Source organism: Salvelinus alpinus, chromosome 17 (assembly GCF_045679555.1).
Source record: "Salvelinus alpinus chromosome 17, SLU_Salpinus.1, whole genome shotgun sequence".
Taxonomy (NCBI): domain Eukaryota; kingdom Metazoa; phylum Chordata; class Actinopteri; order Salmoniformes; family Salmonidae; genus Salvelinus; species Salvelinus alpinus.
In genome coordinates this window covers 49,346,776-49,371,566 of record NC_092102.1, presented here as the reverse complement: position 1 = coordinate 49,371,566, position 24,791 = coordinate 49,346,776, and the positions used below count along the sequence as shown (strand labels likewise).

The 24,791-nt window shown below is 47.8% G+C and overlaps 1 protein-coding gene across 1 annotated transcript in view; it reads left to right on the top strand.

Moving 5' to 3' along the window:
• LOC139541897 (laminin subunit alpha-5-like) overlaps window positions 1-24,791 on the top strand; it is a 211,983-nt gene that overhangs the window by 112,970 nt on the left and 74,222 nt on the right. Inside the window, exons 19-38 of the mRNA XM_071346780.1 lie at window positions 265-317; window positions 491-596; window positions 4,592-4,691; window positions 4,893-5,049; window positions 6,954-7,092; window positions 7,184-7,293; window positions 7,875-8,004; window positions 10,566-10,708; window positions 10,953-11,056; window positions 12,046-12,199; window positions 12,477-12,640; window positions 13,197-13,305; window positions 15,206-15,303; window positions 16,780-16,984; window positions 17,216-17,342; window positions 17,884-18,023; window positions 18,366-18,481; window positions 19,461-19,672; window positions 21,184-21,385; window positions 24,610-24,754. Coding sequence (XP_071202881.1) covers window positions 265-317; window positions 491-596; window positions 4,592-4,691; window positions 4,893-5,049; window positions 6,954-7,092; window positions 7,184-7,293; window positions 7,875-8,004; window positions 10,566-10,708; window positions 10,953-11,056; window positions 12,046-12,199; window positions 12,477-12,640; window positions 13,197-13,305; window positions 15,206-15,303; window positions 16,780-16,984; window positions 17,216-17,342; window positions 17,884-18,023; window positions 18,366-18,481; window positions 19,461-19,672; window positions 21,184-21,385; window positions 24,610-24,754 — 2,714 coding nt within the window. The remainder of the gene's footprint in view (window positions 1-264; window positions 318-490; window positions 597-4,591; window positions 4,692-4,892; window positions 5,050-6,953; window positions 7,093-7,183; window positions 7,294-7,874; window positions 8,005-10,565; window positions 10,709-10,952; window positions 11,057-12,045; window positions 12,200-12,476; window positions 12,641-13,196; window positions 13,306-15,205; window positions 15,304-16,779; window positions 16,985-17,215; window positions 17,343-17,883; window positions 18,024-18,365; window positions 18,482-19,460; window positions 19,673-21,183; window positions 21,386-24,609; window positions 24,755-24,791) is intronic.

Sequence of the window (24,791 nt, the reverse complement as noted above, 5' to 3'; positions counted from 1 at the left end):
TACACTTCCTGTTTTATCAAAAAGGAGACATCTTTACACTTCCTGTTTTATCAAAAAGGAGACATCTTTACACTTCCTGTTTTATCAAAAGGAGACATTGCGCTTGTTGTTGTGAATCATTTATGTAATTAGACTTTGGGTTGACCTGTTTCAAATGTGAGAAATTCAGTTTGGGTAGCCTACTACTTCCTGTACTAGCCCTACGGTGAAATGAATGACAAAAAATGTTTTGTATTTTCTGTGTGTTGTTCCTCCCTCTCCCAGACTGTGAATGCAACGTCGAAGGCACTGTGGCCGGTGTGGCAGAGTGTGCTCAGGTGAAAACGTTTTCTCAACGATTCAAATGTTTAGTTGACATAAAATATATCTAGTAATAGTGGCTAGCTACAGTAGAGTTCTCTCAAAGACTGGAGTGGACATACAGTTAATTTAGACCACTACTTGTTTCAATTCAACGGTCGTTTAAAAGTTGTTTTTCTGGCTCCTACAGAATAACGGCCAATGTCACTGTAAACCCAACGTGTGCAGTGGCACCTGCTCTGTGTGTAAAGACGGACACTTCAACCTGCAGAGTGGCAGCTTCTTCGGCTGTCAAGGTAACCCTTCGACTACTGTCCCACCAACTCAATGTTGCTCTGTCCAGAGGACCCCTGAAGTACCCCATCTTGTACAATCTACCAGTAGGCCTATGGTCTCATGAGTCTTCTCAAGTACCCCCAGTGGATAGGCTAGGTACCCCCAGGGTCCTAGTACCCCCTGTGGATAGGCTAGGTACCCCCAGATCTCTCAGTACCCCCAGGGTCCTAGTACCCCCTGTGGATAGGCTAGGTACCCCCAGGGTCCTAGTACCCCCTGTGGATAGGCTAGGTACCCTCAGGGTCCTAGTACCCCCTGTCGATAGGCTAGGTACCCCCAGGGTCCTAGTACCCCCTGTGGATAGGCTAGGTACCCTCAGGGTCCTAGTACCCCCTGTGGATAGGCCAGGTACCCCCAGGGTCCTACTACCCCCTGTGGATAGGCTAGGTACCCCCAGGGTCCTAGTACCCCCTGTGGATAGGCCAGGTACCCTCAGGGTCCTAGTACCCCCTGTGGATAGGCTAGGTACCCCCAGGGTCCTAGTACCCCCTGTGGATAGGCTAGGTACCCTCAGGGTCCTAGTACCCCCTGTGGATAGGCCAGGTACCCCTAGGGTCCTAGTACCCCCTGTGGATAGGCTAGGTACCCCCAGGGTCCTAGTACCCCCTGTGGATAGGCCAGGTACCCTCAGGGTCCTAGTACCCCCTGTGGATAGGCTAGGTACCCCCAGGGTCCTAGTACCCCCAGTGGATAGGCTAGGTACCCCCAGGGTCCTAGTACCCCCTGTGGATAGGCTAGGTACCCCCAGATCTCTCAGTACCCCCAGGGTCCTAGTACCCCCTGTGGATAGGCTAGGTACCCCCAGGGTCCTAGTACCCCCTGTGGATAGGCTAGGTACCCTCAGGGTCCTAGTACCCCCTGTGGATAGGCTAGGTACCCCCAGGGTCCTAGTACCCCCTGTGGATAGGCTAGGTACCCTCAGGGTCCTAGTACCCCCTGTGGATAGGCCAGGTACCCCCAGGGTCCTAGTACCCCCTGTGAATAGGCTAGGTACCCCCAGGGTCCTAGTACCCCCTGTGGATAGGCCAGGTACCCTCAGGGTCCTAGTACCCCCTGTGGATAGGCTAGGTACCCCCAGGGTCCTAGTACCCCCTGTGGATAGGCTAGGTACCCTCAGGGTCCTAGTACCCCCTGTGGATAGGCCAGGTACCCCCAGGGTCCTAGTACCCCCTGTGGATAGGCTAGGTACCCCCAGGGTCCTAGTACCCCCTGTGGATAGGCCAGGTACCCTCAGGGTCCTAGTACCCCCTGTGGATAGGCTAGGTACCCCCAGGGTCCTAGTACCCCCTGTGGATAGGCCAGGTACCCTCAGGGTCCTAGTACCCCCTGTGGATAGGCCAGGTACCCTCAGGGTCCTAGTACCCCCTGTGGATAGGCTAGGTACCCCCAGGGTCCTAGTACCCCCTGTGGATAGGCCAGGTACCCTCAGGGTCCTAGTACCCCCTGTGGATAGGCTAGGTACCCCCAGGGTCCTAGTACCCCCTGTGGATAGGCTAGGTACCCCCAGGGTCCTAGTACCCCCTGTGGATAGGCCAGGTACCCTCAGGGTCCTAGTACCCCCTGTGGATAGGCTAGGTACCCCCAGGGTCCTAGTACCCCCTGTGGATAGGCCAGGTACCCTCAGGGTCCTAGTACCCCCTGTGGATAGGCTAGGTACCCCCAGGGTCCTAGTACCCCCTGTGGATAGGCTAGGTACCCCCAGGGTCCTAGTACCCCCTGTGGATAGGCTAGGTACCCTCAGGGTCCTAGTACCCCCTGTGGATAGGCTAGGTACCCCCAGGGTCCTAGTACCCCCTGTGGATAGGCCAGGTACCCTCAGGGTCCTAGTACCCCCTGTGGATAGGCTAGGTACCCCCAGGGTCCCAGTACCCCCTGTGGATAGGCCAGGTACCCTCAGGGTCCTAGTACCCCCTGTGGATAGGCTAGGTACCCCCAGGGTCCTAGTACCCCCTGTGGATAGGCCAGGTACCCTCAGGGTATGTTGTAGGTTGTACTGCAGTATATCAGGATGTGTTGGTGTGTAGGTTACAGATTGTACTGCAGTATATCAGGATGTGTTGGTGTGTAGGTTACAGGTTGTACTGCAGTATATCAGTATATCAGGATGTGTTGGTGTGTAGGTTACAGGTTGTACTGCAGTATATCAGGATGTGTTGGTGTGTAGGTTACAGGTTGTACTGCAGTATATCAGTATATCAGGATGTGTCGGTGTGTAGGTTACAGGTTGTACTGCAGTATATCAGTATATCAGGATGTGTTGGTGTGTAGGTTACAGGTTGTACTGCAGTATATCAGTATATCAGGATGTGTTGGTGTGTAGGTTACAGGTTGTACTGCAGTATATCAGGATGTGTTGGTGTGTAGGTTACAGGTTGTACTGCAGTATATCAGGATGTGTTGGTGTGTAGGTTACAGATTGTACTGCAGTATATCAGGATGTGTTGGTGTGTAGGTTACAGGTTGTACTGCAGTATATCAGTATATCAGGATGTGTTGGTGTGTAGGTTACAGGTTGTACTGCAGTATATCAGTATATCAGGATGTGTTGGTGTGTAGGTTACAGGTTGTACTGCAGTATATCAGTATGTGTTGGTGTGTACGTTACAGGTTGTACTGCAGTATATCAGTATATCAGGATGTGTTGGTGTGTAGGTTACAGGTTGTACTGCAGTATATCAGTATATCAGGATGTGTCGGTGTGTAGGTTACAGGTTGTACTGCAGTATATCAGTATATCAGGATGTGTTGGTGTGTAGGTTACAGGTTGTACTGCAGTATATCAGGATGTGTTGGTGTGTAGGTTACAGGTTGTACTGCAGTATATCAGTATATCAGGATGTGTTGGTGTGTAGGTTACAGGTTGTACTGCAGTATATCAGTATATCAGGATGTGTTGGTGTGTAGGTTACAGGTTGTACTGCAGTATATCAGTATATCAGGATGTGTCGGTGTGTAGGTTACAGGTTGTACTGCAGTATATCAGTATATCAGGATGTGTTGGTGTGTAGGTTACAGGTTGTACTGCAGTATATCAGTATATCAGTATGTGTTGGTGTGTAGGTTACAGGTTGTACTGCAGTATATCAGTATATCAGGATGTGTTGGTGTGTAGGTTACAGGTTGTACTGCAGTATATCAGTATATCAGGATGTGTTGGTGTGTAGGTTACAGGTTGTACTGCAGTATATCAGTATATCAGGATGTGTAGGTGTGTAGGTTACAGGTTGTACTGCAGTATATCAGTATATCAGGATGTGTTGGTGTGTACGTTACAGGTTGTACTGCAGTATATCAGTATATCAGGATGTGTTGGTGTGTAGGTTACAGGTTGTACTGCAGTATATCAGTATATCAGGATGTGTTGGTGTGTATGTTACAGATTGTACTGCAGTATATCAGGATGTGTTGGTGTGTAGGTTACAGGTTGTACTGCAGTATATCAGGATGTGTTGGTGTGTAGGTTACAGGTTGTACTGCAGTATATCAGTATATCAGGATGTGTTGGTGTGTAGGTTACAGGTTGTACTGCAGTATATCAGTATATCAGGATGTGTTGGTGTGTAGGTTACAGGTTGTACTGCAGTATATCAGTATATCAGGATGTGTTGGTGTGTAGGTTACAGGTTGTACTGCAGTATATCAGTATATCAGGATGTGATGGTGTGTAGGTTACAGGTTGTACTGCAGTATATCAGGATGTGTTGGTGTGTAGGTTACAGGTTGTACTGCAGTATATCAGTATATCAGGATGTGATGGTGTGTAGGTTACAGGTTGTACTGCAGTATATCAGTATATCAGGATGTGTTGGTGTGTAGGTTACAGGTTGTACTGCAGTATATCAGGATGTGATGGTGTGTAGGTTACAGGTTGTACTGCAGTATATCAGGATGTGATGGTGTGTAGGTTACAGGTTGTACTGCAGTATATCAGGATGTGATGGTGTGTACGTTACAGGCTGTCAGTGTGACATTGGAGGATCAGTGGGTCAGTCCTGCGGGGAGAGGACCGGGAGGTGTCGCTGCAGACCCAACGTGGAGGGACCCAAGTGTAACAGGTGAGGGGAAAATGGGTGTAAAAACATTCCGTTTGTATCACAGATAGAAAAAATAAGAAGAGTCCATTGTCATTTCCTGATCACCTTTTTTTTTCAGAAAGCTTTTTTAACCCCTCGAGAAACACACAATGCCCAACAGGAAGTATTCTATTTTTAACTGAAAATTATTTTAAAAAACAGCATTCCGTCTCTCGTTCCTAGGCCTCGTCCGGACCACTACTTTCCAGACCTCCACCACCTGAAGTTTGAGATAGAGGAGGGTACCATGCTGGACGGGCGGCCGGTACGCTTCGGCTATAACCCCTTGGAGTTTGAAGGGTACAGCTGGAGAGGGTACGCTCAGATGTCCTCCATTCAGGTGAGTCCTCTATACCACATCTATAGTAATACATAGTACATATAGCCTATACATTATGGCTCCGTCCGCCCTGCTCCACTGTCTTAGATGTCACACTGGGCCAGCTACTTGTTATTATGTTTTTCAAATGATGTGTCGTTTTATTGTCCAGTAAGTAGTAACTGCATTTAGTTCCCCGGGAAGGAGTTGCTGAGATGTTACCATAGACATCGTCTGTGTTCTCTGTTATATTGATGACTGATTAAATGTTTTCACTACAACAACGTGTTAAATTCTCCGGCCATCTCAACCTAGTCATTCTACCCCTTTGTATGTGCAACCATAACTTATTCTCCTGAATAAGTACAAGGTTCAATGGGTCGATGTTTTATATATATATAGTGTCCCTGTATAGGTTTCGTAGCTTAGTAGACAGCTTGCTTTATGCTTGAGTGATTGATGACTGAGGCTAGCGTGTTTGCATTGCATGCTGCCTGTGTATTTTATGGAGTGGGTGGGAGAGGTGTGTGCTAGGCATAGAGATGGATAGAGGGCACACTTGTCACAAAGCCTGTTTTATTAACATGTGCAGCGCCATTGAAGGCTTTTACAGAAGTCGTCAATGGCAGAGGTAGGATGTGTGACCTCTTTTCATCTCCATGGTGCTTTATGGTTGGCTTTGGCTGCAGTGGTGCTGGTATTAAGGAGGGGCTTTCTCTGCTTTGTTCCCTCCCTATCCCTTCGTTTTGCTCTCCCCTCCATCCTCCCTACCCTCTCCTCTCTCCTCCCCTCCCTCCATCCTCCCTACCCTCTCCTCTCTCCTCCCCTCCCTCCATCCTCCCTACCCTCTCCTCTCTCCTCCCCTCCCTCCATCCTCCCTACCCTCTCTCCTTCCTCCCTACCCTCTCCTCTCCCCTCCCCTCCCTCCTTCCTCCCTCCCTCCCCTCCCTCCATCCTCCCTCCCCTCTCTCCTTCCTCCCTACCCTCTCCCCTCCTCTCCCCTCCCTCCATCCTCCCTACCCTCTCCTCTCCCCTCCCTACCCTCTCCCCTCCTCTCCCCTCTCTCCTTCCTCCCTACCCTCTCCTCTCCATCCTCCATACCCTCTCCTCTCTCCTCCCCTCCCCTCCATCCTCTCTACCCTCTCCTCTCTCCTCCCCTCCCTCCTTCCTCCCTACCCTCTCTCCTTCCTCCCTAACCTCTCCTCTCTCCTCTCTCCTCCCTAACCTCTCCTCTCTCCTCCCCTCCCTCCTTCCTCCCTACCCTCTCCCCTCCCCTCCCTCCTTCCTCCCTACCCTCTCCTCTCCCCTCCCTCCTTCCTCCCTACCCTCTCCTCTCTCCTCCCCTCCCTCCATCCTTCCTACCCTCTCTCCTTCCTCCCTACCCTCTCCTCTCTCCTCCCCACCCTCCATCCTCCCTACCCTCTCTCCTTCCTCCCTACCCTCTCCTCTCCCCTCCCCTCCCTCCTTCCTCCCTACCCTCTCCTCTCTCCTCCCCTCCCTCCATCCTCCCTACCCTCTCTCCTTCCTCCCTACCCTCTCCTCTCCCCTCCCCTCCCTCCTTCCTCCCTACCCTCTCCCCTCCCCTCCCTCCATCCTCCCTACCCTCTATCCTTCCTCCCTACCCTCTCCCCTCCCCTCCCTCCATCCTCCCTACCCTCTCTCCTTCCTCCCTACCCCCTCCCCTCCCTCCTTCCTCCCTACCCCCCCCCTCCCCTCCCCTCCTCTCCCCTCCCATCCCTTCCCTTCCCTCCCCTCCCCTCCCCTCCTCTCCCCTCCTCTCCCCTCCCATCCCATCCCTTCCCTACCCTCTCCCCTCCTCTCCCATCCCTCCCTCCCTCCTCTCCCCTCCATCTCTTTTCCTCCTCCCTGCCCCCCACCCCTACGTGCCATCCCCACCCCTACGTGCCACCCCCCCCCCCCCCCAGTCCAAGGTGGTGGTTCAAGTCTCGGTCAGCTCTCCGGACCTGTTTCAAATAGTGTTGCGCTACGTGAACCGTGGTGGCCTGGACATGATGGGCAGGGTGTCCGTCCTTGAAGACGGGAAGAACTTCATGTGTGGTAACTGTAAGTGTAAGACTCTGTACTATCCTACCCTTAGTGCACTATATAGGGGAAAGGCCCTAATGGGACGCAACCTTAACCCTTCCTCTCCCAGCCTCTCCTCCTCTTCCTCTTCACGTTATGCTGCTCTCCTTTCACTCCTCCTCCTCCTCCTCCCCTCCCCCTCGTCCTCCTCCCCTCGCTCTCTTCTCCCCTTGGATGTGGGTGTGGCCTCTCCCAGAGGCAGCTGGTGATTGGTTGGTATTGGCATGTAGAGGCAGGGTTTAGAGCTAGCTGTGGGTGAACTTTCTGTTGCGGTTCAAGGGGTTTTGAGGAACTGAAAACCCTGACCTCTGACCCCTCAACCTCCCAACCCCCATAGTCCTCTAACCTCCTATCACAGAGTTTTTAACTCAGATCATTTGCTATACCCCTTCCACCTCATCCTCCTTCTCCTCTTCCTCCTCCACCTCTACTCCCCCTCATCCTCCTCTTCTCCTCCTCCTCTGCCTCCTCTATCTCCTCCTCCTCCTCCTCTTCCTCCTCTACCTCCTCCTCTATCTCCTCCTCTATCTCCTCCTCCTCTACCTCCTCCTCTATCTCCTCCTCTATCTCCTCTTCCTCCTCCACCTCTCCTCCCCCTCCTCCTCCTCTTCATCCCCCTCCTCTATCACCTCCTCCTCCTCCTCCTCTTCTACCTCCTCTATCTCCACCTCCTATATCTCCTCCTCTATCTCCACCTCCTCCTCCTCTTCTACCTCCTCTATCTCCACCTCCTCCTCCTCCTCCTCTTCTTCGTCCCTCAGAGCACAGTCAAACTGTCGGTGCACGTGAGTGAAGCGGATATCTACCTCACGAGGTTCATCCTCAGATATGTAAACACTGGGGCTGCCATCTCCAACGGTAAAATTACAGCCTATCAGAACAGCCGGAGAGGTATGTGTCCCAGACCACCTGACCAGAAATGACCAGACCTGACTACAGTATCTGACTTATTGTTTGTCGAGATTCAATTATTGCACTCTTTGTATTGTCAGCTTTTTGAAACTATTTACTGAGTGTGGATCTACAGTACTGTATTTATTGAGTGTGGATCTACAGTACTGTATTTACTGAGTGTGGATCTACAGTACTGTATTTACTGAGTGTGGATCTACAGTACTGTATTTATTGAGTGTGGATCTACAGTACTGTATTTACTGAGTGTGGATCTACAGTACTGTATTTACTGAGTGTGGATCTACAGTACTGTATTTACTGAGTGTGGATCTACAGTACTGTATTTACTGAGTGTGGATCTACAGTACTGTATTTACTGAGCGTGGATCTACAGTACTGTATTTACTGAGTGTGGATCTGCAGTACTGTATTTACTGAGTGTGGATCTACAGTACTGTATTTACTGAGCGTGGATCTACAGTACTCTATTTATTGAGCGTGGATCTACAGTACTGTATTTACTGAGTGTGGATCTACAGTACTGTATTTACTGAGTGTGGATCTACAGTACTGTATTTACTGAGCGTGGATCTACAGTACTGTATTTACTGAGTATGGATCTACAGTACTGTATTTACTGAGTGTGGATCTACAGTACTGTATTTATTGAGTGTGGATCTACAGTACTGTATTTACTGAGCGTGGATCTACAGTACTGTATTTACTGAGTGTGGATCTACAGTACTGTATTTACTGAGTGTGGATCTACAGTACTGTATTTACTGAGTGTGGATCTACAGTACTGTATTTACTGAGTGTGGATCTACAGTACTGTATTTACTGTGTGTGGATGTACAGTACTGTATTTACTGAGTGTGGATCTACAGTACTGTATTTATTGAGTGTGGATCTACAGTACTGTATTTACTGAGTGTGGATCTACAGTACTGTATTTACTGTGTGGATCTACAGTACTGTATTTACTGAGCGTGGATCTACAGTACTGTATTTACTGAGTGGATCTACAGTACTGTATTTACTGTGTGTGGATCTACAGTACTGTATTTACTGTGTGGATCTACAGTACTGTATTTACTGAGCGTGGATCTACAGTACTGTATTTACTGAGTGTGGATCTACAGTACTGTATTTACTGAGTGTGGATCTACAGTACTGTATTTACTGAGTGTGGATCTACAGTACTGTATTTACTGAGTGTGGATCTACAGTACTGTATTTACTGAGTGTGGATCTACAGTACTGTATTTACTGAGTGTGGATCTACAGTACTGTATTTACTGAGCGTGGATCTACAGTACTGTATTTACTGAGTGTGGATCTGCAGTACTGTATTTACTGAGTGTGGATCTACAGTACTGTATTTACTGAGCGTGGATCTACAGTACTCTATTTATTGAGCGTGGATCTACAGTACTGTATTTACTGAGTGTGGATCTACAGTACTGTATTTACTGAGTGTGGATCTACAGTACTGTATTTACTGAGCGTGGATCTACAGTACTGTATTTACTGAGTATGGATCTACAGTACTGTATTTACTGAGTGTGGATCTACAGTACTGTATTTATTGAGTGTGGATCTACAGTACTGTATTTACTGAGCGTGGATCTACAGTACTGTATTTACTGAGTGTGGATCTACAGTACTGTATTTACTGAGTGTGGATCTACAGTACTGTATTTACTGAGTGTGGATCTACAGTACTGTATTTACTGAGTGTGGATCTACAGTACTGTATTTACTGTGTGTGGATGTACAGTACTGTATTTACTGAGCGTGGATCTACAGTACTGTATTTATTGAGTGTGGATCTACAGTACTGTATTTACTGAGTGTGGATCTACAGTACTGTATTTACTGCGTGGATCTACAGTACTGTATTTACTGAGCGTGGATCTACAGTACTGTATTTACTGAGTGGATCTACAGTACTGTATTTACTGTGTGTGGATCTACAGTACTGTATTTACTGTGTGGATCTACAGTACTGTATTTACTGAGCGTGGATCTACAGTACTGTATTTACTGAGTGTGGATCTACAGTACTGTATTTACTGAGTGTGGATCTACAGTACTGTATTTATTGAGTGTGGATCTACAGTACTGTATTTACTGGCGTGGATCTACAGTACTGTATTTACTGTGTGGATCTACAGTTATTTCTGTTGAATCTACACTTCATGCTCTCTTGATAAGTACAGTCTACAGATTGTCCTGTTCTCTAATAAACCACTCCATATAAGGAGTTCCCTCATGAAGAAATATTATAGCATTTGATTTTAATTGAATTTAATTGAATTCATCTCTGCGTCTCGACCTTACTCAACCTCTCTCTCTCTCTCTCAACCTCTCTCTCTCTCTCTCTCTCTCTCTCTCTCTCTCTCTCTCTCTCTCTCTCTCTCTCTCTCTCTCTCTCTCTCTCTCTCTCTCTCTCTCTCTCTCAACCTCTCTCTCTCTCTCTCTCTCTCTGTCTCTGTCTCTGTCTCTGTCTCTGTCTCTCTCTCTCTCTCTCTGTCTCTCCTTCTCCTCTCTCCCAGGCTCAGAACAGTCCAAACAGATTGTGTTTGCCCCCAGCTCAGAACCTACCTTCGTCACCGTTCCCCAGAATAACTTTGTGGAGCCGTTTGTTCTGAACCCTGGTAGCTGGACCGTAGTCATTGAGGCCGAGGGCATACTACTGGTGAGAACCTCGTGTATGTTATATACTGAATGTGTTGTAGCCAGCAGAACCTGGGTCCATTTGTTATAACGTTTCAATCGTTTCCATTAGAGACAGAAAGGTTTCTTATTTTCCCCCCGTGTGTCTCCGTGATGGTCAATATAACACGCCATAATGATGTATGGGATTTAAATGGAGGAAAAGGTGTGTGTCGTAATCGGTAACATGCGCCTCGTAAACATCCATCTGATCTCCTTCTGTACAGGACTACCTGGTGCTCCTGCCCAGTGCCTTCTACGAGGCCCCCGTCCTGCAGATCAAAGTGACTGAGCCGTGCTCCTACAGCCCTGCACCAGATGCCAGCCACAAGTAAGGGATTGTATTGTGATATTACTAAAGTAGAAGTAATCTGTCTCTCTGTGTCTCTTCCTGATAGCTGTCTGATATACAACTACCTGTCTCTCTGTGTCTCTCGCTGATAGCTGTCTGTTCTACAACTACCTGTCTCTCTGTGTCTCTTCCTGATAGCTGTCTGATATACAACTACCTGTCTCTCTGTGTCTCTCGCTGATAGCTGTCTGTTCTACAACTACCTGTCTCTCTGTGTCTCTTCCTGATAGCTGTCTGATCTACAACTACCTGTCTCTCTGTGTCTCTCGCTGATAGCTGTCTGTTCTACAACTACCTGTCTCTCTGTGTCTCTTCCTGATAGCTGTCTGATATACAACTACCTGTCTCTCTGTGTCTCTCCCTGATAGCTGTCTGATCTACAACTACCTGTCTCTCTGTGTCTCTCGCTGATAGCTGTCTGATCTACAACTACCTGTCTCTCTGTGTCTCTCCCTGATAGCTGTCTGATCTACAACTACCTGTCTCTCTGTGTCTCTCCCTGATAGCTGTCTGATATACAACTACCTGTCTCTCTGTGTCTCTCCCTGATAGCTGTCTGATATACAACTACCTGTCTCTCTCTGTGTCTCTTCCTGATAGCTGTCTGATCTACAACTACCTGTCTCTCTGTTTCTCTCCCTGAAAGCTGTCTGATCTACAAGTACCTGTCTCTCTGTGTCTCTCCCTGATAGCTGTCTGATCTACAAGTACCTGTCTCTCTGTGTCTCTCCCTGATAGCTGTCTGATCTACAACTACCTGTCTCTCTGTGTCTCTCCCTGATAGCTGTCTGATCTACAACTACCTGTCTCTCTGTGTCTCTCCCTGATAGCTGTCTGATCTACAACTACCTGTCTCTCTGTGTCTCTCCCTGATAGCTGTTTGATATACAAGTACCTGTCTCTCTCTGTCTCTTCCTGATAGCTGTCTGATATACAACTACCTGTCTCTCTGTGTGTCTCCCTGATAGCTGTCTGATATACAAGTACCTGTCTCTGGATGGCTTCCCCTCCATCTCTGGTAACGATGCCAGCTGCCGGTTTGACAACCACCTGCCCAGACCCTGTCACCAGGAGAGGATCACCCCTCGCCACCCCGAGATGGCCGTCTGCAGCGGCAGCGATGTCAGTATAAAGGGAGAGGGTTGTGTGTGTGTGTGTGTGTGGGTGTGTATGTGTGTGTGTGCGTGCGTGCGTGCGTGCGTGCGTGCGTGCGTGCGTGCGTGAGCCTGGTTGTAAGTGTGACCGCCTGCAGCGGCAGCGATGTCAGTATAAAGGGAGAGGGTTGTGTGTGTGTGTGTGCGTGCGTGCGTGAGCCCGGTTGTTAGTGTGACCGTGCATTTGATGGTGTACATAAGTGAAATGACAGAACACTGACTGTAATAGCGTGTCTCCTCTCCAGCTGAATGTCCAGATGCGTAGCCGGGTGCCGCGTCCTGGGGACTATGTTCTGGTGCTGGAATACGCCAGCGAGGACGAAGCACCACAGACCATCTCTGTGTCCGTCAACGCACCTGGCGGAAGGACACACCAGCACCACGTCACAGTGCTGCCCTGCAAATACAGGTGTGTGTGTGTGTGTGTGTGTGTGTGTGTGTGTGTGTGTGTGTGTGTGTGTGTGTGTGTGTGTGTGTGTGTGTGTGTGTGTGTGTGTGTGTGTGTGTGTGTGTGTGTGTGTGTGTGTGTGTGTGTGTGTGTGTGTGTGTGTGTGTGTGTGTGTGTGTGTGTGTGTGTGTGTTTGCAGATGCCCTATGTATCATTTTGTATACAGACTAGCTGTTGCTATCAAAAAAGACTACTGGCTGCCTGGTGTTTCATGAACGGATGTGTAGCTTGACTGCTCTCTCTCTCTCTTTCTTATCTCTCTCTCTCTCTTTCTTATCTCTCTCTCACTCTCTCTCTCTCTCTCTCTCTCTCTCGCTCTCTCTCTCTCTCTCTCTCTCTCGCTCTCTCTCTCTCTCTCTACTCTCTCACCCCGTCTCTCTCTCTCTCTCTCTCTCTCTCTCTCTCTCTCTCTCTCTCTCTCTCTCTCTCTCTCTCTCTCTCTCTCTCTCTCTCTCTCTCTCTCTCTCTCTCTCTCTCTCTCTCTCTCTCTCTCTCTCTCTCTCTCGTCTGTGTGTAGTTTCCTGTGTCGGGCGGTGACCATCGATGAGATGAACCGTGTGGCTATCTTCACCCTGTCCACTGATGCTGAGGTCCAACTGATTGCTGACAGAGCCAGCTTCTTCCTGGTAAGAGGTTTAACGCGATACGGTCAAACACAGAGCAGAAGATGGGTCTCTCTTTCCTCCTGAAGTGTCCTGAAAATAAATCCCGGATATGTGGAAAGTCCCTTTAGCCCGACACCAAACAACTTATAACTTTGTGAGGAATAGTGAACGAGTGCACACTTCAGGGAAAAAGGAGAGATTATTGGGACACCCCCATTGTTTGACTTTCGGATCGTGATTGACAGTGGCTCTTAATGGGAGCAGAGGGGATGAAACAACAAATTATTTTCCAATCATTTCATTCTGAACAGAACCACCATTTTTTGGGGGGTGTCCGTTCCACTCTTCCTACCAGAGTAATAAAGTTCTGAACCGGTTCGAATACATTTAGCTCATTAAATAACTCAACCTATCACTGCGGATAGAGCAGCTTGTTGTTTACCTGGTTGATGGACAGACAAGTATAGGGTGTGATACACATTCTGCAGATGGGATATTCTTTTTAATTTAACCTTTTTTCAATTAACTAGCCATGTCAGTTAATAACAAATTCTTATTTGCAATGACGGCCTACCAGGAAACAGTGGGTTTAACCGAGAGTTCGGCTCAACACCGAGGCTAGCTCAATTCCCTGGGCTCAACACCGAGGCTAGCTCAATGACCTGGGCTCAACACCGAGGCTAGCTCAATTCCCTGGGCTCAACACCGAGGCAAGCTCAATGCCCTGGGCTCAACACCGAGGCTAGATAAATGCCCTGTGCTCAACACCGAGGCTAGCTCAATGCCCTGGGCTCAACACCGAGGCTAGCTCAATGGCCTGGGCTCAACACCGAGGCTAGCTCAATGCCCTGGGCTCAACACTGAGGCTAGCTCAATGCCCTGGGCTCAACACCGAGGCTAGCTCAATGCCCTGGGCTCAACACCGAGGCTAGCTCAATGCCCTGGGCTCAACACTGAGGCTAGCTCAATGCCCTGGGTAACACCGAGGCTAGATCAATGCCCTGGGCTCAACACCGAGGCTAGCTCAATGCCCTGGGCTCAACACCGAGGCTAGCTCAATGCCCTGGGCTCAACACCGAGGCTAGCTCAATGCCCTGGGCTCAACACCGAGGCTAGCTCAATGCCCTGGGCTCAACACCGAGGCTAGCTCAATTCCCTGGGCTCAACACCGAGGCTAGCTCAATTCCCTGGGCTCAACACCGAGGCTAGCTCAATGCCCTGGGCTCAACACCGAGGCTAGCTCAATGCCCTGGGCTCAACACCGAGGCTAGCTCAATGCCCTGGGCTCAACACCGAGGCTAGCTCAATGCCCTGGGCTCAACACCGAGGTTAGATCATTGCCCTGGGCTCAACACCGAGGCTAGCTCAATGCCCTGGGCTCAACACCGAGGCTAGATCAATGCCCTGGGCTCAACACCGAGGCTAGCTCAATGCCCTGGGCTCAACACCGAGGCTAGCTCAATGCCCTGGGCTCAACACCGAGGCTAGCTCAATGCCCTGGGATCAACACCGAGGCTAGCTCAATGCCCTGGGCTCAACACCGAAAAAAACACATCTTACCTTTTTTTGTAGTTAATTAAATCCAATGTGAAATGTGATCCTTAAACTAGTCTAGAAAACTAGCTGACAGACAGACGCTGGATGGAGAAGAGTCTGTTGGAAGACAGACACTGGATGGAGAAGTTTCTGTTGGCAGACAGACACTGGATGGAGAAGTTTTTCCTGGCAGACAGACACTGGATGGAGAAGTTTCTGTTGGCAGACAGACACTGGATGGAGAAGTTTTTCCTGGCAGACAGACACTGGATGGAGAAGTTTCTGTTGGCAGACAGACGCTGGATGGAGAAGTTTCTCCTGGCAGACAGAGTGAGTCATAGGCGTTTGTTTGTGGGGCTGAAACCTTTGTTGATCTTTCCTCCAGCACAAAGTGTACCTGGTTCCCCGGGAGAAGTTTATCATGGACTACCTGGAGACTAAAGTCCATTGTATCAGCACACATGGACCCTTCTCACCTGACAGGTAACCAGACCCTTCTCACCTGACAGGTAACCAGACCCTTCTCACCTGACAGGTAACCAGACAGACCATTCTCACTTGACAGGTAACCAGATAGACCCTTCTCACCTGACAGGTAACCAGACCCTTCTCACCTGACAGGTAACCAGACAGACCATTCTCACTTGACAGGTAACCAGACAGACCCTTCTCACCTGACAGGTAACCATCACACAGACCCTTCACACCTGACAGGTAACCATCACACAGACCATTCTCACTTGACAGGTAACCAGATAGACCCTTCTCACCTGACAGGTAACCATCACACAGACCCTTCTCACCTGACAGGTAACCAGACAGACCCTTCTCACCTGACAGGTAACCAGACCCTTCTCACCTGACAGGTAACCAGACAGACCATTCTCACTTGACAGGTAACCAGATAGACCCTTCTCACCTGACAGGTAACCAGACCCTTCTCACCTGACAGGTAACCAGACAGACCATTCTCACTTGACAGGTAACCAGACAGACCCTTCTCACCTGACAGGTAACCATCACACAGACCCTTCACACCTGACAGGTAACCATCACACAGACCATTCTCACTTGACAGGTAACCAGATAGACCCTTCTCACCTGACAGGTAACCATCACACAGACCCTTCTCACCTGACAGGTAACCAGACAGACCCTTCTCACCTGACAGGTAACCAGACAGACACTTCTCACCTGACAGTTAACCAGACCCTTCTCACCTGACAGGTAACCAGACAGACCCTTCTCACCTGACAGGTAACCATACAGACCCTTCTCACCTGACAGGTAACCAGACAGACCCTTCTCACCTGACAGGTAACCAGACAGACCCTTCTCACCTGACAGGTAACCAGACAGACCCTTCTCACCTGACAGGTAACCATACAGACCCTTCTCACCTGACAGGTAACCAAACAGACCCTTCTCACCTGACAGGTAACCAGACAGACCTTTCTCACCTGACAGGTAAACAGACAGACCCTTCTCACCTGACAGGTAACCAGACAGACCCTTCTCACCTGACAGGTAACCAGACAGACCCTTCTCACCTGACAGGTAACCAGATAGACCCTTCTCACCTGACAGGTAACCACACAGAAGTATTTTCCACTATTTAATTTTCTCTTCCCCTCTCCTCCCTCACTCCTCCTACCCTCTCCATTCCTATCGTTACATCCTCTTCCTTCTCCTCACCTCTCCTCACCTCTCCTCACCTCTCCTCTCCTCTCCTCTCCTCTCTTATCCTCTCCCTCCTCTGCTGTCCCTCCTCTCTTCTCCACCTACCCTCTCCTCTCTCTACCTCCTCTTTCTCTACCCTCTCCCTCCCTCCTCTCCTCTTCACCTCTCCTCCCTCACTCCTCCTACCCTCTCCCTTCCTATCTCTACCTCCTCTTCCTCTACCCTCTCCCTCCCTCCTCCTCCTCTCTTCCTCTCCCTCCTCTTCCTCTCCCATCCCAGTTCGTCCTGTATCCCATCGAGGTTTCAGACCCCCTCTGATTCCCTGGTGTTGAAGGAAGGTCAAGGGTCATCTGTCCAGGAGCCTGTCCTGGCCTCCCCTGCTGACCCTCCTCTGGGTCCAGCCGACACCACTCCCTGGGCCAGCGGAGACCGTCCTCCCACCGCTGCGGATAACGTGGACCATGTCCGCCTTGATACCGCTCAGGTAATTCTTACTTCATTTCATTCAGGTACCTGGTCTACGACATTTTATTTTGTCTTTATTTTTTCCAGGAGATCTATTAAGGTTGAGATCCTATGTTCTAGAAAGACCTCACACTGGATGTTATCGAAGTATTCGTTGACAGTCACACAATGAAACCAATTCACTAATAGTTTTCTGCTGAACGATTCCAATATCCTGCAGTCGTGATGGTTCTATCTTCCTGCCCTCCAGAACGCAGCAGTGTACTCTGCCCGTGTCCACACCCTGGGTCGCTATGTGTTCATCCTCCACTACCACCAGCCCCTCCACCCCACCTACCCTGTCCAGGTCTTCATCAACGGTGGACGCATCTGGCAAGGTGAACCCTAAAGACACACATTACACCACCTTGAATATCTCTCTATATCAATAGTTATACTATCACTGTTAAAGGATTATTAAAGGACTTGATCACAATCTATAAGTGAGCAAAATTCAGAAAGCAGGAAAAGTGACAGAAAATCACAATTATCTTTTGACAGTTGAATTTTTTACTTTTGACAGATGAATTTGAATCTTTTGACAGTTGAATTTGAATCTTTTGACAGTGAAATTTAAATATTTTGACAGTTGAATTTCAATCTTATGACAGTTATTTTTTTATACTTTTGACAGATGAATTTCAACCTTTTGACAGTTGAATTTCAATCTTTTGACAGTGAAATTTAAATATTTTGACAGTTGAATTTCAATCTTATGACAGTTTTTTTTTTTTACTTTTGACAGATGAATTTCAATCTTTTGACAGTTGAATTTCAATCTTTTGACAGTTAAATTTGAATCTTTTGACAGTTAAATTTCAGTCTTTTGACAGTTGAATTTCAACCTTTTGTAATCTTTTTGTAATCTCCATCCTCCAGGCCATGCCAACGCCTCCTTCTGTCCCCATGGTTACGGTTGCCGTAGCGTTCTGATCTCGGAGAACCAGATCATTCTGGACGTGACGGACAACGAGATCTTCCTGACTGTCCAGGTCCCTGACGGAAAAACACTCTGGCTGGTGAGTTAGTCTAGAAACATTTTTTAAAAGTGAAAGACAAGCGAAGATTAAAATGAATCCATAGAGTTTATGGTTGTTGTCCATTTCATTTCAGTTATCTGTTTGCAGAGATTAAACACCTGTTTCAGTACAGAGCACTGGCAAGTGTAGATAGAGGTGTATAAAGACTGTGAAGTTCTAACAACATCTGAGTCTGTGTGTGTGTGTGTGTGTGTGTGTGTGTGTGTGTGTGTGTGTGTGTGTGTGTGTGTGTGTGTGTGTGTGTGTGTGTGTGTGTGTGTGTGTGTGTGTGTGTGTGTGTGTGTGTGTGTGTGTGTGTGTGTGTGTGTGTGTGTGTGTCAGGACTATGTTCTGGTGGTGCCAGAGAGCAGCTACAGTTCCAGTTACCTGTCTGAACAGCCTCTGGACAAATCATATGACTTCATCAGCAACTGTGGACAGAACAGCTTCTACATCAAGTGAGTTTACTGTACAGCGTGTCTGTGTCTATATTGATGTTAAAAATTAAAAATAAAGGTAATAAAAGCTACATTATTTGTTGTGGCTGAGAATATAAACTTGCTCAAGTGTAATTTCAGCACCCAGAACCAAATCTCACCTGGTCAGTAGCTGGACAGCTAATCATCTGTCACAAGAGACAAACTACAGACTAACTACAGACTAACTAGAGACTAACTACCGACTGACTACAGACTAACTACAGACGAACTACATACTAACTACAGACTAGCTACAGACTAAATAGATACTAACTACAGACTAACTACAGACTAACTACAGACTAACTAAATACTAACTACAGACTAACTAAATACTAACTACAGACTAACTAAATACTAACTACAGACTAGCTACCGACTAACTACAAACTAACTATAGACTAACTAGTGACTAACTACAGACTAACTACAGACCAACTACAGACCAACTAGAGACTAAATAGAGACTAACTACCGACTGACTACAGACTAACTAGAGACTAACTACAGACCAACTAGAGACTAACTACCGACTGACTACAGACTAACTACAGGCGAACTACATACTAACTACAGACTAACTAGATACTAACTAAATACTAACTACAGACTAACTACAGACTAACTACAGACTAACTACAGACTAACTACAGACTAACTACAGACTAACTACAGACTAGCTAAATACTAATTATGGACTAACTAGAAACAATACTAATTACAGACTAACTAGAGACCAAAAAGAGACTAACTACAGACTAACTACAGACTAACTACAGACTAACTACAGACAAACTACACTAACTACAGACTAACTACAGCCTAACTACACTAACTAGAGACTAAATAGAGACTAACTAGAGACTAACTACACTAACTAGAGACTAACTAGCTCAAATGTGAATACCTCTCCTCTCTCTCTCCCCGCTCTCTCTCCACCCCCCCTCCCTCTCTCCAGTCCTGCCACAGCCTCTCCATTCTGTCGTAGTTCAGCCATCTCTCTCTCTGCGTTCTTCAACAACGGTGCCATGCCCTGCGGGTGCCATGAGGTGGGTGCGGACAGCGATACCTGCGAACCCTTCGGTGGGCAGTGCCAGTGCAGACCTAACGTCATCGGCAGGGACTGCTCACAGTGTGCCACGGGCTACTGGGGGTTCCCCAACTGTAAACGTGAGTCACTACAATACAAGGCCTGGCTGAGATTGGGAGGAGACTGGGATGAGGGAGGAGACTGGGATAAGGGAGGAGACTGGGATATGGGAGGAGACTGGGATGAGGGAGGAGACTGGGATAAGGGAGGAGACTGGGATATGGGAGGAGACTGGGATGAGGGAGGAGACTGGGATGAGGGAGGAGACTGGGATAAGGGAGGAGACTGGGATACAGGAGGAGCCTGGGATAAGGGAGGAGACTGGGATAAGGGAGGACACTGGGATAAGGGAGGAGACTGGGATACAGGAGGAGACTGGGATAAGGGAGGAGACTGGGATAAGGGAGGAGACTGGGATACAGGGATACAGGAGCCTGGGATAAGGGAGGAGACTGGGATAAGGGAGGAGACTGGGATACAGGAGGAGCCTGGGATAAGGGAGGAGACTGGGATAAGGGAGGAGACTGGGATAAGGGAGGAGACTGGGATAAGGGAGGAGACTGGGATAAGGGAGGAGACTGGGATGAGGGAGGAGACTGGGATGAGGGAGGAGACTGGGATAAGGGAGGAGACTGGGATAAGGGAGGAGACTGGGATAAGGGAGGAGACTGGGATGAGGGAGGAGACTGGGATGAGGGAGGAGACTGGGATAAGGGAGGAGACTGGGATAAGGGAGGAGACTGGGGAGACTGGGATAAGGGAGGAGACTGGGATAAGGGAGGAGACTGGGATACAGGAGGAGCCTGGGATAAGGGAGGAGACTGGGATAAGGGAGGAGACTGGGATACAGGAGGAGCCTGGGATAAGGGAGGAGCCTGGGATAAGGGAGGAGACTGGGATACAGGAGGAGCCTGGGATAAGGGAGGAGACTGGGATAAGGGAGGAGACTGGGATACAGGAGGAGACTGGGATAAGGGAGGAGACTGGGATACAGGAGGAGCCTGGGATAAGGGAGGAGACTGGGATAAGGGAGGAGACTGGGATAAGGGAGGAGACTGGGACAAGGGAGGAGACTGGGTGTGTCGGTTTAAGTTTGTGTGTGTGTGTGTGTGTGTGTGTGTGTGTGTGTGTGTGTGTGTGTGTGTGTGTGTGTGTGTGTGTGTGTGTGTGTGTGTGTGTGTGTGTGTGTGTGTGTGTGTGTGTGTGTGTACTGTACAGTCTATGTGTACTGTCTATGTGTACTGTCTGTGTGTACTGTCTATGTGTACTGCCTGTGTGTACTATACTGTCTGTGTGTACTATACTGTCTGTGTGTATTGTCTGTGTGTACTATACTGTCTGTGTGTACTGTCTATGTGTACTGTCTGTGTGTACTATACTGTCTGTGTGTATTGTCTGTGTGTACTATACTGTCTTTGTGTACTATACTGTCCATGTGTACTGTCTGTGTGTACTATACTGTCTGAGTCTTCCTCACTTCTCAGTGTGTGAGTCTAATGTGTATGACATGTCAGTGTACATATCTGTGGTATTGTGTGTGTGTGTGTGTCTACAGGTATGATTGAATGTAATCTCTCCTCTACTCCCGCAGCGTGTCAGTGTGGTACACGGCTGTGTGAGCCGGTGACTGGAGACTGTATCTGCCCACCGAGGACCCTGCTCCCAGAGTGTATCCAGTGTGAGCCCCGGACGTTCGGCTGTCATCCTCTGGTCGGCTGTGAGGTCTGCAACTGCTCCCGTCCTGGAGTCACCGCCCTCGACGTCAGCTGTGACACCGACAGTGGACAGTGCAGGTACGAGACTGGGTTAGCCCCGACTGAGCTAAAAGGCTAATGTTCTGATGTTGTGTAGGTAATTCAATGCAGGTAAAGACCACTCTGGGTTTGAAAATGGAGTCGTATGTGCTTCGGTCCTCCGGTCTCGGGCAAGGTTGCTTCTCACACAAGCATGGTTCAACCGCGGTACTTTCCTAAAAACACCAAAAAAGGAAGTTTATTTCTCTGTACTCATCGGAGGTTTTTCTGAGACATTCTCTGACTTCTGTCATATTTACTCAACTCCACTTGCCAAATGGTGAGTCTTTGCCTTCAAGGCCAGCTCTAAAATTAGACCTGCGGATAAAAAAAACAGTAATTTATGTCCTCTCGTTATTCTGCCAGGGATATAGATAGTAGTAGCTGGACCGGGTTGGTATTTTGTTGTGCTCTGAAATGCCAATGTGATGTGGAAGGTGACAAACTAGGCCACTTGTAGAGAGAGCAAACTGTGACTTCAGAGTGTTGCTGGTCAAGAGATACAGGTAGAATGGAGGTTACACCGTTTGAGGTTACAGTTTGAGGAACAGTTTGAGGTTACATCGTTTGAGGTTACACAGTTTAAGTAAAAGTTTGAGGTTACAGAGTTTAAGTAAAAGTTTGAGGTTACACAGTTTGAGGTTACACAGTTTAAGTAACAGTTTGAGGTTACACAGTTTAAGTAACAGTTTGAGGTTACACAGTTTAAGTAACAGTTTGAGGTTACACAGCTTGAGGTTACACAGTTTAAGTAACAGTTTGAGGTTACACAGTTTAAGTAAAAGTTTGAGGTTACACAGTTTAAGTAACAGTTTGAGGTTACACAGTTTAAGTAACAGTTTGAGGTTACACAGTTTAAGTAAAGGTTTGAGGTTACACAGTTTAAGTAACAGTTTGAGGTTACACAGTTTAAGTAAAAGTTTGAGGTTACACAGTTTGAGGAACAGTTTGAGGTTACACAGTTTGAGGTTACACAGTTTAAGTAAAAGTTTGAGGTTACACAGTTTAAGTAACAGTTTGAGGTTACACAGTTTAAGTAACAGTTTGAGAATACACAGCTTGAGGTTACACAGCTTGAGGTTACACAGTTTAAGTAACAGTTTGAGAATACACAGCTTGAGGTTACACAGTTTGAGGTTACACAGTTTAAGTAACAGTTTGAGGTTACACAGTTTAAGTAACAGTTTGAGGTTACACAGTTTAAGTAACAGTTTGAGGTTACACAGTTTAAGTAACAGTTTGAGGTTACACAGTTTGAGGTTACACAGTTTGCGGTTACACAGTTTAAGTAACAGTTTGAGGTTACACAGTTTGAGGTTACACAGTTTAAGTAAAAGTTTGAGGTTACACAGTTTAAGTAACAGTTTGAGGTTACACAGTTTAAGTAACAGTTTGAGGTTACACAGTTTGAGGTTACACAGTTTGAGGTTACACAGTTTAAGTAACAGTTTGAGGTTACAATTTGAGGTTATAGTTTGAGGTCACACAGAGATGAAGTGGTAGGCTATAGACAGGGAATAACATTCATATAGTCTGGTATGCTCATATCTTAAAGGAAATGTTGTCTTTGAGGGCTGTAACCTAGGAGTTATCAAGCTTCAATGAAAAGATAATGAATAGTTTATGGCCAGCAGTCAGATAATGAATAGTTTATGTCCAGCAGTCAGATAATGAATAGTTTATGGCCAACAGTCAGATAATGAATAGTTTATGGCCAACAGTCAGATAATGAATAGTTTATGTCCAGCAGTCAGATAATGAATAGTTTATGTCCAGCAGTCAGATAATGAATAGTTTATGGCCAACAGTCAGATAATGAATAGTTTATGGCCAGCAGTCAGATAATGAATAGTTTATGGCCAGCAGTCAGATAATGAATAGTTTATGGCCAGCAGTCAGATAATGAATAGTTTATGGCCAGCAGTCAGATAATGAATAGTTTATGGCCAGCAGTCAGATAATGAATAGTTTATGGCCAGCAGTCAGATAATGAATAGTTTATGGCCAGCAGTCAGATAATGAATAGTTTATGGCCAGCAGTCAGATAATGAATAGTTTATGGCCAGCAGTCAGATAATGAATAGTTTATGGCCAGCAGTCAGATAATGAATAGTTTATGGCCAGCAATCAGATAATGAATAGTTTATGGCCAGCAATCAGATAATGAATAGTTTATGGCCAGCAGTCAGATAATGAATAGTTTATGGCCAGCAGTCAGATAATGAATAGTTTATGGCCAGCAATCAGATAATGAATAGTTTATGGCCAGCAATCAGATAATGAATAGTTTATGGCCAAAACAAGTGAGATGCAACTTTTCTTGAATCTTTTCATTGAAGTTGTATAGAGATGTTCAGGACAGGATACCTTAGGATAGGTCATCAGTAGATAGATGAGCCACCTCGTACCCTCTCCTCTCCCCCTCTTCTTCTCTGTTCTTGCTCTCCTCCTCTCCTCCCCTCCCATATATCTCCCTCTGCTTTCACTCTCCTCCTCTCCCCTCCCCCCTCCCCTCTCTCCTCCCCTCCCCTCCTCCTCTCCCCCTTCCCTCTCTCCCCTCCCCTTTCCCCTCCTCTCCTCTCTCCCATCCCCTTTCCCCTCCCTTCCTCCTCTCCCCCTCCCCTCCCCTTTCCTCTCTCCTCTCCTCCTCTCCATCCTCCCATCCCCTTTACCCTCCTCTCCTCCACCTCCCCTCCCCTTTCCCCTCCTCTCTCCTCTCCCCTCCCCTCCCCTCCAATCCACTGTGAGCATCGAGACATAAAGACATTCTGCAGCAGTGTGTCACATTCCTCGGCTCCATTCCCAAATGCCAGCAGGAGTCTGTGGTCTCTGTCCTGACAAGACATGTCTGTTAAGCTGCTATCAGCTCTCAGTACCTATAGGCCTAAAATCAGCCTGCTGTCTGGACTACTGACACCTGAACAGATGCACGTACAGAGCAACACAGCCAAACGTGTAGCGGGATTATTTTAATTAGAAAACACTTTGCCTTCTAGAGATGCATCATTAAAAAAAAAAATGTCGATTGAATATGAGACCACATTTGCTGGCAAAATGCTGACATCAGTGAATGATAGTTCATAATAACAACACGGACTGTGATATTGTCTGACCTCTGACAACAACACAACACGGGCTGTGATATTATCTGACCGCTGACAACAACACTGTTTGTTTGTTTGTTTGTTTGTTTGTTTGTTTGTTTGTTTGTGATCATTCTCCAGATGCAAGAACAACATCGTCGGTCGTCAGTGCGATCGCTGCAGCCCTGGTTTCTACGGTTACCCCCACTGTAGACCATGTGACTGCAACGACGCGGGAGCAGAGGAGGATGTGTGTGACTCCTCCGTGGGGCGCTGCCTCTGCAAGGTGAGAACACACACAGGCTTCCTTATTTATCAGTCTT